Source organism: Onthophagus taurus, chromosome 11, assembly GCF_036711975.1.
Source record: "Onthophagus taurus isolate NC chromosome 11, IU_Otau_3.0, whole genome shotgun sequence".
Taxonomy (NCBI): Eukaryota; Metazoa; Arthropoda; class Insecta; order Coleoptera; family Scarabaeidae; genus Onthophagus; species Onthophagus taurus.
The window spans coordinates 10,107,990-10,121,808 of record NC_091976.1 but is presented as its reverse complement, the minus strand read 5'-3'; the positions used below and the strand labels follow the sequence as shown (position 1 = coordinate 10,121,808).

General features: G+C 34.9%; 1 protein-coding gene across 1 annotated transcript; it reads left to right on the top strand.

The window, feature by feature from the left end:
* Positions 1-213: 213 nt before the first annotated feature.
* On the top strand, positions 214-7,024 carry LOC111419298 (myb/SANT-like DNA-binding domain-containing protein 3). The gene is made up of 4 exons (XM_023052071.2): positions 214-1,475; positions 1,531-1,834; positions 1,915-2,136; positions 6,834-7,024. Exons 1-4 carry the CDS (start codon positions 1,395-1,397, stop codon positions 7,022-7,024), a joined length of 798 nt encoding a protein of 265 aa, XP_022907839.2. The 5' UTR covers positions 214-1,394.
* The last annotated feature ends 6,795 nt before the right edge of the window (positions 7,025-13,819 follow it).

Sequence of the window (13,819 nt, the reverse complement as noted above, 5' to 3'; positions counted from 1 at the left end):
ACACAGGTTTACCCTCTAGCGACGCTAATTCCAACTTTAATGTTGAAAGATTCGCTTGAAAATTGCGTTTCCCCGATAAATTTAGTCTCCTTTTTTATCAATTCAAGATATCGTTTCCACTGCGTACCGACTGAATTCCAATAATCCAAGCCCGTCTCTTCACAGACGTCGTTCACCCTCTCGATATCCATTTCCAATGTAGAACTGAATTTAAGGGCCGCATTCAGAGACGATTCTACATCATGTAGATTCTACAATTGTAGACCGAGTATCTGTTCGGACGAGCTCGGCATCGGGGCGATCGACGTCGTCTCGACTCACGCTAAGCCTATAGCAATGAATCTATCGCACTTTAAGAAAGCGTTCGTATGTTTCGATTATTTTTCGTAATGAGAAAAAAAATATAATTGAAATAAAAATTATAATTAAAAAAAATTGTTTTACTTTTAAAACCATATTTTTTTATTATGTTACTAATATTAACGGCAGAATATTTTTATTTTTATTATACATTTTGTTTAAAATTTAACACTCCATGGGTATTAGAATAATATATAGGAACACATATTTAATAAAACAGATAAGAAACCGAAGATTCTATCCTTCACAATTTATTTATTTATATATTTGTTTTAATTCTGTATATCGGGTATTAATATTATTGATACAAAAATACTCCTCAACATTGCAGGTAAGTACTCAAACATAAAAGACACCACAAAAATATTATTAAGAAAAAGTTGGAGAAAAATATATCAAAGGCAAAAAAAATGAAACCGGATGTTCCTAAAATTACGTCGCAACTTCGTGGTTTGTGTAAACAATGCGTTAGTTTGCTTTTTCGTTCCTTTACATTTCTTTATTCGTCTCCGAACTCTGGCCGTCATTTGTGGTGTTTATTTCTGTAGTCTTTCGATAGTGTTTCTGGTTTTGTTGTAATAAGTGTTCATTAGCGTTATTTTTTCTATTTGTAGAGTAGGTATTGTTATTTTTTATTTTATTAATTTTTAGTGTTTAGTATTATTTTTATTAATTTTTAGTGTTTAGTACTGTACTTTTTTATTTTATTTTATTATATATTATAGTAGTTACTGTAGGTGTTATTTTTTATTATTTTATTATATTGGGATTTCTTTTGTGTTTAGTATTACTTTTAATAATTTTTTATGGTGCAGGTATTTATAAATTTATTTGGTTGCGTTTGGTTTTAATTTTTTTTTTAATTATATTTACGTTTTGATCTATTATTAGTAGTTATTTGTTAGTAGTGTGTGTTAATTTATTAAAAATGTCTAGTAGTACGCCAGCCAGCCGGTATATGAGTACTGACGAAATATCGTTATTAAAAGAGCTAGTCAATCAATACAAAGACGTCATAGAAAACAAACAAACCGATGCTGTCAATTTTTTACAAAAAAAAAAGAACCTGGGAAGCTTTAACTAAAGAATTTAATGCACGCACAAAAGGTGTACCCGTAAGTATTGTTTTCTGTTCAAGTCAATCAACATTTCTTAATTGTTTTTATTTAGAGGACTGTTGATAAGCTCAAAAAGTGCTGGATAAATCAAAAAAGTAAAAGAAAAGAAGAATTGGCCAGGGAAAAACGAGAAAGGATGTCCACTGGTGGTGGACCCTATAAAGCTCCAACAGAAGATGTAATAGATGACGTTTTAGAAAATGTTAACATAGAAATTAGGGACACTATAGATAGCGATACTGTTGCGCTTGCTGCTATGGGAAATAGTGAAAATTACGAATTGAGAGATGACACTCTGATACCAACAAAACATGTAGAACATCACGATATTGAATTAGAAACAGAAGCGGCGACTTGTAAGTTTTGTTAAGGACGTTTGAGATCTTGTTAGACGATAGTTAGAATGCCTTGTAAGTAATTATTTTGTAATTTACAGACAACGAGGAAACACCTAAGTTTACCAGAATCACAACCCTCCAAAAAGAGCTTAACTGTAGGCTAGCCAAACTAGAGGCATCAAAACAAAATGAATCACAACAACATGATTTGAAACTAATAAATATGTATTTCAATGTATTGTATATTAGTGATGTTACGAATGTGAGTTTAGCGGATGCGGAATTGGATTTTTTAATTCTAATTTTGCGGATGCGGATGCGTAAGCGGATTTAACGGATGCGGAGTTATTGAAAAAAGTTACGTACTAAAATTTTCATGAAAATAATATTTCTATTGTAATTAATAAATTATTAATTGGTAATTAGAATTATTTATTGTAATGGAGCTCCGTTAAAATAGAGCGGATGCAGATGCGGATCCTCAAAACAATGCGGATTATCCGGAGTTGCGGATGCGGATGCGAATATCCGTTACATCACTATTGTATATCGTCTATATATTTGACTTTCGTGTAATGTTTTTATTACATAGGATTTTTTTTTTTAATTCCGAAAAATTAATTACATCCGAATATACTTCCCACATTACCCCAACGTTCTACAGTTTCCGCCCGACTTATAAAAATTCAAAAATCGACACTTTATCACTGCCCAGCGGGCTTATGTTGCTTATGCAACTTCATTTACATTTTCCTTAATTTCCTTATTTCCGTAATTAAAACTTCCAATTTTCATAATCATTCATTTAAAATCGTTAAACCTTTTCCCGAAAACGTTTCCTGACCGAGTTTCAAATAAATAAAAGCAATTAGTGGAAATCGGCGAACGATTTAATTACCGAAAGGACATGATTTCTGAAAATTATTATTTATAATAATTAAATAACACCGCAACGAAATAAAATACAAAGAAGTATCGGTAATCAGTGTGTACTGTAAACAAGGCCGACCGTCCCGAGTGAGTTTCAGCAGCCAGCGAGCTACCGTTCAGCTACCGTACAGCGACTATTTTTTATGATGCGGAATTAGAAATGGTAGAACGATCAAACCGATTACTAGACAGTTACTAATATCATGAAACAACCGTTGAATGATTCTAAAGATGATCCGATTATGATTAACATGATTATTAACCAAAATCATCCCGCATCTTAATTAATTAATTTACTTCATTCCTGATGGTCATCCATGGAAAATACTACCCGTATAGGATTGCCCCGAACACCGCCCAACTGCTGAAGTTACTTTGTGTTGAAGTGCGCGTTAATTAATACCGAGTAATTGAAGTTAACCTGAAACACGCGGTCGAAAACGTGCCGTAAACGCTAACCGATTTTGTTAATTATATTTTTGTAATTTTCCACATAAATAAGGGTATCTTTTAAATTATGTTATAAATTTTTCAGATAATTATTTTTAATTAATTGTTAATTACTCCGCTATTTCTTAATCAATTTTATTCGCTCAAAACAAGGGATTTAGTTAATTTTGTACCCCGCATCCGATAGCGCCGTTAGAATTTCGCTATTTTCATTAATTAGCCCCGCACATTATAATTTAGTTTTGATAACTTGTTTTAATCCGATCCTCCACTCGGAAAAATCAAGTTTTCACCCCGAACAAGTATAAATAGCCGGTCAAAATTTCATTTTCGATCAGTCTTCAACTGTCTTGATCAGTCTTCGACCGTTCTGGATTAGTCTTCGACAGTCTTCAAGAGTCTTCAAGAGCTCGCCAGACTTCACCGAAAAGTCTCCGAGTTTTGGAAATAACCGAATTTCATCGTAAATTTGTTTTTGGTCTTGCAATTGTGGGACTTTGATTTTATTTTGTGAAATAAATTTTCATCCAATCTCCCGACCTGGTATTGCTGCAAGTTTTCCGCAATACTTTTCACGACCTGGTGTTGCTGCGAGTTTTCCGCAACACTCTCCCGACCTGGTGTTGCTGCGAGTTTTCCGCAACACTCTCCCGACCTGGTATTGCTGCGAGTTTTCCGCAATACTTTCCCCGACCTGGTATTGCTGCGAGTTTTCCGCAATACTTTCCCCGACCTGGTGTTGCTGCGAGTTTTCCGCAACATCTTCCCGACCTGGTGCTATCGCGAGTTTTCCGCAACATCTTCCCGACCTGATGTTATCGCGAGTTTTCCGTAGCACTTCATCCGTACCAATTATTCCCTTATGAATAATTATTTCAATTACATCCGAAATATGAGTCCCACAAGATTGCACTAGACCGGACATTTACCGATTATATATTTGAATAAAGTTTTTTTTATATACCTTCCTCCGTATGTTGATTGTTTTTTTTTTTATTATTTATTTTATTAATAAATTTTGATTTTATTTCTTAATTTATGAACCGCATGTTTTTATTTTTCACCCTCTCCGAAATTGAATCCTCCTGAATCTCCGACTGTAACCCCCAAAAGCTACTTGAAGGCGAAAGAGTTCCTTAACTCTCTAAACATAAGTTGGCGCCCGAGACCGTTAACATCCCGAACATATAAAAGGACATCAAGGCCACTTTCCTAGGACCGAACCAGGAAAGGACGTCCCAATTACGATTATCGTTCATCGGGTAAATTTTAACAATGGCCTCGTGTAGAATTCTTCTTTTGACGTCACGGCTGGAACAGCGCATGCGTCGGTCGATCCTACGATTTGAAGGATCACTGCCGCTCCAGAACTACTACTGACAACTATATTCGTTTTTTTAAATTACAAAACTTCAAATCTTCTTTATCTTCAAGATTTGAAGGACCTTACAAAGTGTTGCAGCGTTTTAAGAAAAATTATGTTATTAATAAAAATAACAAAGAATTGTTGGTCAATATAGATCGTCCAGTACCGGCATTTTTGACTAACAATTCTTTGTCAGTTTTTGACAATTCTTTATCAATAGTTCATAATTCTTCTAACAATAACACCAATTCATCGCAAATTATTAACAGTTATAAAAAACATTTGCGAGTTCGTTTCTGTTTTTAAACTTAAATTGCATTTGCATTCATATCCTTGATTGGCTACTAATTTTGAGTGGTCTTTGTATCTTTTGGAGAGGGGAGTATTTGTAGCGTTACTACAAACATTCACCTTCCAAAAATTACAACATTTTTAGTAGCCATGTTTTCATTTGTTTTGTTGCCTTGCCAAAATTTAAAAAAGAACATTGTTATTTTTCTTCAATCATCATTCATTAATTGTAACCCCATCAAGATAGACGTACATTAAAGTTGTCTTTCAAAAATATTATTTTTTAATTTAATCAAACACAAAATATAGCAAGTAATTACTAAGGAGTCGATAGTTAACAACATCGTGGTGGTAAATGGCGGTAATGTTAAATTTACCGCCACTTAACCTACATATTCAGGAAGTCATTATGCACGAGAACACACAGGGAAAAAGTATTTGTCTTCAGATTTATCAATTTCCGAAATGTGTCGTCTTTATGTTGAATACTGCCAAACAAATAACTTCATAGTACGAAAAGAATGTGAACACAGAAAAATTTTTGTTGAAGAATTTAACTTATCATTCCATAGGCCAAAATTGGATACTTGTGGCAGGCAAATGTGATAAATTTCAATTAAAATTTAGGTATTCCGAAAACGAATTAGAAAAACAAACTATAGTAGACGTCACGAGGAGGGGCGGATTTCTAAATAGGCTAGGTAGGCTGTAGTCTACGTCGGCAAATTTTCGAATGCGAAAATTTTTACGCGGCCAGTAAAATTTTACTTTTAGACAGTCAACATATTCGGTTAAACTAAATTTGATTAATCAGGACTCTAATATACTTTTCTACTCAGAATTTTTGCAATTTATAATTTTTATTTTTTTTTTTAATTTTTTTGTCAGCAAACCATTTCATGGCGCTACAATACGATGCGTCGGCTTTGTAGCAGAATGTGACGACGAAGAGCCGCGTCGGCCGGTTATTTTTCTCTTAAAAATCAACGATATAATATTGCTTCTCCTTCAATCCTTGTTTTATCGCAAAGCAGGATCATACATGATACACTTAGCGACTTTATTCTGCAGATTTTTATATAAAAGTTAATTTAAAATAATTTAATGCATAATTGAGCTATTTAAAGTGATCTTTAAAGTTAGTAAACCATATTACAAATAATAGAATAGTCTCGATTACTACAGGCCTTTTATTTTATTGATTTTTTGAGATCGCACTTGTAAGTATATTAAAATTTAACGCATTTTTATTTTAAATAACAATAGTGTTATAGATTACGTCCAAATGGCAGATGGTAGAGAGCGTTTAGGCGGATGGGAATACAAAAAAAGGGTAGAGGAGAAACAAAAAAAAACAAACCGAAATCTTGAAAAGAACTACAAAAATTGATTCTTTCTACAGCAAGAGTATTCCGGAACCACCAATTGAAACATTCGCAGATAATGTACCTTGTGCATCAAAGGAGACTAGTGTTCTGTTGACCTCGTCTGCAGATGAAGATGTTCCAGAAAACAGTGATGAACGACAGGAGAAGAAGGATCAACCGCTATTTCTGCCTCCAACTTTTCAATTTGAGAAAGATCCTGCAAAGTGGATTATTAATGATGAACTCATAGACTTTGTTGCACGTAATGGCTATTCTCAAAATGCAGAGTCTGATTATCAAAATTCTAAAAGAGTCTACAATGACCAAACACGTCTTATGAGTTCATCAATTTTTAAAAGAGAGCTTCAAAATGGTGAAGTTTCAAATCGACAATGGATAATATACTCTGAAAATAATGGTAGTATTTACTGTGGGCCTTGTCGTTTATTATCCAAAGTAGCCACATCCTTTTGCGCAAATAAAGGATTCAATGAATGGAAAAACCTTAAACACTGCGTCGAATCGCACGAACGATCTATAAATCACAAAAATTCTGTGCTTGCTCTCAGGGCAAGGACTTCGAATAAAAATTGAAATAATATGCAAAATGCAGAGATTGATCAAGAGAAACACTATTGGACTGAAGTTTTACGTCGCATTGTCGTTATCGTAAAAAAATTAACAAGTCGTGGTCTTCCATTAAGAGGTTCTGATGAAGTTCTTGGATCAAGCCATAATAGTAGTATAGATTCGCCGATTCAAGAACCTCCTCCTCGAACCTGCGTTCTAGGAGGAGATTCTTGAATCGGCAAAATTTTTGGGGGTCAGAGGAGGTTCGATGAGGAGAGGAGGTTCTTGAATCGGCGATTCTTCTGAGGGTCGGAGGAGATTCGATGAAGAGAGGAGGAGGTCAATTAACTTGAGAAGGTCATGTTATTTTGACGAAATTATTAAAAATTTATCTTTATTAAAAATGTATCTTTATTTAGGTTATGTTATTAAAAATTTATCTTTATATGTAACCTGTTTACCTAGATGAAAACAATTACTATGTTTATCCTTCGACGCTTCTCAATGAACTGTTAATGTTTTCGATATATCTCTTAATTTATTATTATACACAAAGGTATACGGTTTTGAGACATGTAGGTATACAAATAAGTGAGTCATAACTTACCTGCGAGATATTTTTTATTTTATTATGTAAAGGTGTACGGGTATTTAAGAATATGCGAGGAGGTTCTTGAATCGGCAAATTTTTTGGGAGGACAGGTTTGAGGAGGAGGTCAACTAACTTGTTAGTAGTAGATGAGTCATGATCCACCTGCGAGATATTTTTTAAGAGCTTCTTAATAAATTTGTCATGCGTTTTGTCTGACGTCTCACGATATAATGACGTGTTAGAACATGTATAATAGATATATTCGGTAATGATGTGAAATATTACTCCCCCCACCAGCAACCTTATGTATTGCTATAAATACAAACGTTGGTCGAAGTTGTACCGCAGAGTGTTGTGCTTCAGAGTAAGGTTTTTGTGTATTTAGTACATATTAAAAATATCGTGTAGATTTTTGGTGCATTTAGTGCAGAGGATTTTTAACGTAACGAGTAAGTAATTCAAATGTAATACAAGTAGATAATGTACTAATGTAAACAATAATATTGATGTTTAGTGGCAACCGGACCGAACCCCAAATGTCCAACTAAGAGAGCTGCTGTAAATTCATTTGAAAAGGGTGAAAATAAAAAACCTGCCCGAAACATCAAAATGGAGGGTAATTGTAATGAGACAACTGCAACAAATGTGTCGCTAGGAAGTGATAATCAAAGAAAAAAGGATGTGGTATTCGATGGAATTAATTTGTTGGCTTCCGACTTAGCGGAGTTCGTATTTCCTAGCAATCAACAACATTATGTAGAAAATTGTGGAAAGTTACCTTTCACAAGTAACGTAGTATTAAATGAAGCAGTGAAAAATAATCTCCAAAAAGGTAATCAAGCGCCATTATTCTCCGAGAGTACATATTATTTAAATAAAAGTCGAACGAAATGGATATCGGTTGGCATGTCTGCCAATCTACATTTTGATCCGGTTATAAGATTAATGGGAAAAGGGCAATGCATAACTTTTACCGAAGACGAATGGAAAAATGTGATTAATAGCAGACAATTGATTATGAATAGTTTTGTTGGTGATTTATCGACACCACCACATTTCGTTGTAAGCGGCGTGACCTGCAGCAGCCAATGGATAGAAAATGTACGAAAAGTGTTGAAAATGGAAAGGGGGTCAGAAATATTTTACCTGGCTTACGACTCGTTACACGAATTGTGGAAACTTAGCGATTTAGTTTCGAGTAGGGTAGAAGTATTAAAGTGTATGGAATATAAAAATTATTACGATAGCGTGATCGATGTGGTATCAACAATGCAAGGTGATATAAAATCGAATATATTGGTTGCTTCAAACGGTGCACCAAGTGAACATTTGTGCGTAACTAAAGAACTGCTCGTATACGGTATGGATAAGGTATTACTGGATTTAGATTTGCACGCATTAATGAAGATGTGAAGTGAATAAAATGGAAAAAAAAGTGACGTTTTGCGAATCGAAAAATAGAGTGTACCGAATGCACACTTGGACGTTTGCTTACAGACAATCAAGGATAAGTGACTGGGAAGAAAAGATGTTGGACGGAATTAGATTTAAGACTAGGATAAGAAACGTAAATAAGTTATTAGAAAAATATTTAGATGTAGATTATAGATTAAATATATATCAAGAACGTTTTAGCATTGTAGAGTAATCGAAATGTTTTTAACTGAGTAACAATTAATTTTTAGGATATTAGTAGATTTAAGTGTAGCTGAATAATAATAATAATAATATTAATAATATTAATAGATTTAAGTATAAATTAAGAGCAAAACTGTTTTTGTAAAATATTTAAAAGGAATAAAAGCTTAAAGCACAACAGCAGAGCTTCATTTCTAGTTTTTAACTGTGAAGAAAAGGAAGAAGGAGTGAAATTAAAAAATGAATTTGTTAGAACCTAATCGTAACAGTTATCGTTTGACAGGCAAACGAATTGGTCGAGGATTTTTTAACAAGTTGATAGATAAACTTCCGATAGAACTTCATTTGCCAGGATATAATTTTTGTGGACCGGGTACCAAGTTGGAAAAGAGATTATCGAGAGGAGATCGAGGCGTGAATCCATTAGACGAAGCGTGTAAGAAACACGATATAGCATATACGGTCAGTTCAAATTTAAAATTTAGACACGACGCAGACAGAGCATTATATAAAGCAGCGAAAGAACGAATACGAAATAAAGAGTCTACTCTTGGAGAAAAAGTGGCATCGTCCGCAGTTGCCGCCTTAATGAAAGCAAAAGTAGCGGTCGGTATGGGCGTAGGTAGAAAAAGAAATCGTACGGGTCGACGACCTTTAAAAAAAGTCCGAACGCGTGTAAAGCGTGGTGGAGCTATATCTTTTGTAGATGCACTTCGATTCGCTCGCAACGCAATATCGAGATCAGGTGCTAAGAATTTGTTGACAAACGTTAAAGCGGCGTACGGAGCTTTGAAAAAGATAAGAAAAAGAATTTCCGGACCTAGAGGTCGAGTTATTCGAATTCCGAAAACGGGAGGATTTTTACCTTTAATTCCCCTGTTCGCAGCTTTAGGTGCCCTAGGTAGTATCGGCGGTGGTGCTGCCGCTATTGCAAGAACTATAAACAACGCGAAAACAGCTAGAGAGCAATTAGATGAAGAACGAAGACATAACAAGGCTATGGAAGCAAAGGCCGTAGGTAGCGGATTTTATATAAAACCATATAAGAAAGGTTGCGGTATAACCACTAGTTCAAAAAACTAGTTCGAATACCTCGTCGTGCGTTAACTAACGTCGAGTTGGAAAAGTTTGCGAAAGTACTAAAAATTCCACATTTCCGGGGTATATTTATGAGAGACAATCTCCCGAGTAAGATTAAAAAGAAGGAAAGAGATATTGTTAACTTGGACAACTTGAAAGGACGAGGGACGCATTGGGTCGCCTATAAGAAAGACGACAAGGACATATACTATTTCGACAGTTACGGTGATTTAAGACCGCCATTAGAAATTGAACAATATTTGCTGTCAGACGGTAGGGGTGGTCAAGTAAAGTATAATTACTGTCGATATCAAAGAGAAATAGATCAAAATTGCGGACAGTTGTGTCTGAAGTTTCTAAGTAATAAAAGGATCTATTAGAGTCTAGAGACGTTTAGACGTTCAGAAGTAATGGAGAAAGAAGCAATACACACGACATATACATTTACGTTGACTGGAAAGTCATCTGAATTGACTTGTAATTTTAATCCTCCGATCTATTTGAACGAATTTGGTAGTTACGAGTTGGCTCTTTTGAATTTCGAAACGTTTAATAGTTTAGCAAACGTTAATAAAAACAACAACGTAATCCAATACGAAGATAAGACAGGACATTTTAAAAACAATATAATAGTACCTGTTGGAACGTACGATATTGATGATATTGCCAAGTTCGTGAATGAACAGCTAGACAAAAGACACGCTAAAGGAGTCGTAATAAGGATTAAGGGGAATAATAACACACAACATTCTTTAATAAAAAGTACGCGGCGAATTAATTTTGCATGCGATAATTCTATAGGGCCGTTACTTGGCTTCAAGCCTCAAATATTACCTAGAGATACGGAAGTGGAATCCGATTTCGTAGTAAACATAAGTAAAACGAACGCCTTACAAATTTATTGTAATTTAGTGACGGGATCGTATAATAACGGAGTTCCCGTGCATGTTTTATATCATTTTTTCCCAAACGTTCCGGCAGGTTTTAAAATAATCGAATCACCACAACTGCCTATTTATTTACCGGTTTTAACGAAAGTGATTAGTAGCTTAACAGTACGTATACTTGATCAGGACGGAAACTTGGTAGACTTCAGAGAAGAAGAAATAACAGTGAGAGTTCACCAGAGATCGATAAATTGAATTATTTAAATTTGACTAACGTTATGACAGTGTTATATCAAAACAAAAGAATGCGGTGGTCAAGAAGAGACAGAGCGAGAAAATTGTTTAATGGAGAAAACTATAAAGCGCGCGTCATCAGTCAACGTAGCGGCAGTAGAAGACGATCCATTCATCGATTATCACCAGTCAATCGAAGGTATTTAGTTCAGTTAGGATACGAAGTGTTAAAGTAATGGACATTTTAAAAGTAACGGATAAGATAAAAACAGATCACTCTATCGTAAGTTATGAATTCCATTCGCATCAACCGTTTGGATCGACCACGTTCGATAACAATGACGAAATTAGAATTTCAATACCGGAAATAGATAATTATACTTTACCGAGCGAGAGTTATCTATACGTCGAGGGTAGCGTTCGTAAGTTAGCCGCGGACGGAAGTATAACAAAAGATGCCAGCGCAACGGGGCAATTGGTTAACAATCCCGTTGCATTTATGTTTAGCGATATTCGATATCTTATTAACGGAGTACATGTTGAAAATTGTTGAAAAATTGAAATTGATCATTAATAAAATTATATGGAGAGTTCCTCACGTGGCGGTGGGATTACACGAACAGTTGGCATTAACAAAACTATCAGAAAGAAACGTAGACATTCACGTTCCTTTTCGATCCTGGGAAATACACGAGTACCCTCAATTACCTCAAACTACGAAGCAATCTTGGGCCGTCAAAACTGCTCCACAATTGGAAACGCCTAAATTTATAATCATCGGATTTCAAACAAATCGAAAGGGTATATTTAAAGGAAACATGGCATTATTTGATAATATAAACTTAACGAACGTAACCGTTTTCTTGAATGGAGAACGTTTTCCGTACGATAATTTGAATGTGGATTTTGATAACAATCACTATGCGATTTTGTATGATATGTATTCAAGATTTCAACAAGCATACTACTATCAAGAAAGCGAACCTTTGTTTTCACCGGAAGAATTTAAAACTTACGCGCCGTTAATTGGAATCGATTGCACGTATCAACAGGAAGCAATACATAAAAGCGGAGTAGAAATAAAAATCGAGTATTCAACGAAAAATCCAATTCCGGAGGGTACGACAGCTTACGCATTAATTCTGCATGACAGAGCATTTGTGTATTCGCCTCTTACGAAAATGGTTAAGCAATTAATATAGTGGTACTGTTGAAGCAACGTCATTTAGTGTATCTCTAAACATCGAAGGAAACGTTTGCATATAGTGATATAGGTATTATGGATATTATGGTTTTTCAAAGGGATTTTATTATTTTGGACATTCAAGGTTTCACGATAAACGATGAAGAATTTATCCCAAAGGAACTGGCTTCTTACGACAGTAATCATTGTATAAGTCATTACGTGTTTCAACCTAGTCGAAGCTTTTCTTCACTATCTACCAAATTTCGCAATACGGCGAATTGGTTAATGAGTCGTCATCATTGTATTGATTGGAACGACGGGTTTGTTCCTGCGTCTCGTTTCGATGAGATCGTTTGTTATTTGTGTCGTTCGACAAAAGTAGCGTACGTAAAAGGACGTGAGAAAGCTACATTTTTAAGAAGAATTTTAACAATACCGGTAAAAGAATTGCCGGAAAATGAATGCAAATTGGAGGTTGGTGCGCCGATGTGTCCCTATCATAAAAAGAGACCAAGTATGTGCTCTTTATCGAATGTTTTTTATTTATTTTCATACGTATTCAGACATCTATAACTATATGTAAACGAATTGAGAAAGGCAGACGGGTAGTAGCGGTAGAGCAGTTCAAGATGGAACGTCTTTGGCGGTTAGTTACCAGATTGGGACTTTCAACTTTTATAATTAATAAAGTGTGGGATATTATGGAAAGATACGAATCTGATTTATCTTTTGCGAATATTAAAAACTACGAATTATGTTATTTACCAATCGATTATTATATCAATAAAGTAAAGCCATTAGATTTGGCGGCGGTTTGGTTTAAATTACCGTTGAAGTATAGAAACGATGAGCGATTACAAAGCAAGCTGCCCTGTTTTGAACATTATAATTTGCCTCATTGGGAAACGCATATTGATGGTCCACCATCGGCAAGAAAGGATTGTTCTTTATGTATGGTTTAGTATATAAACATTGTCAGTTATAAGGTGGGATTCCTATGGTGCGTCTGACGCAAGCGGCGATCGCAGTGCGTTAAACTGTTTGCGATTGACGCATAGTTGTTAATTTCTATGATGCGTTCAGTCGCGCGCGATCAACGGAAACGAAGCACACGTTGTTTGCAATGTCTGAACAAAATTTGTTGTTACATTTAATGTTAGAAGAAAATGAAGACGAAGAAATTCTTCTGCAACAGTTAGCAGACTCTAAAAATACGGGCACACATCCCATTTTTAAAAGAAGACGCGAGGAAGGATTCTTTACAACACTTGTAAATCGGCATCTGTTGGTAGATGATCAGAAATTCCGGGCGTTTTTTAGACTAAACATTCTTCAATTTAATTATGTTTTGGACTTAATTAAAGAAGATATAAAAAAGAATTCGTCAAACAAATATATGTACCCTATAACTC

Bases quoted from the DNA above. Each gene is read 5' to 3' on its own strand.
- LOC111419298 (XM_023052071.2), top strand. From the start codon at position 1,395: ATGCTGTCAATTTTTTACAAAAAAAAAAGAACCTGGGAAGCTTTAACT. The intron at 1,476-1,530 runs GTAAGTATTGTT...GTTTTTATTTAG, and splicing joins CACGCACAAAAGGTGTACCC to AGGACTGTTGATAAGCTCAA. The intron at 2,137-6,833 runs GTAAGCGGATTT...TGCAAAATGCAG, and splicing joins AATTTTGCGGATGCGGATGC to AGATTGATCAAGAGAAACAC.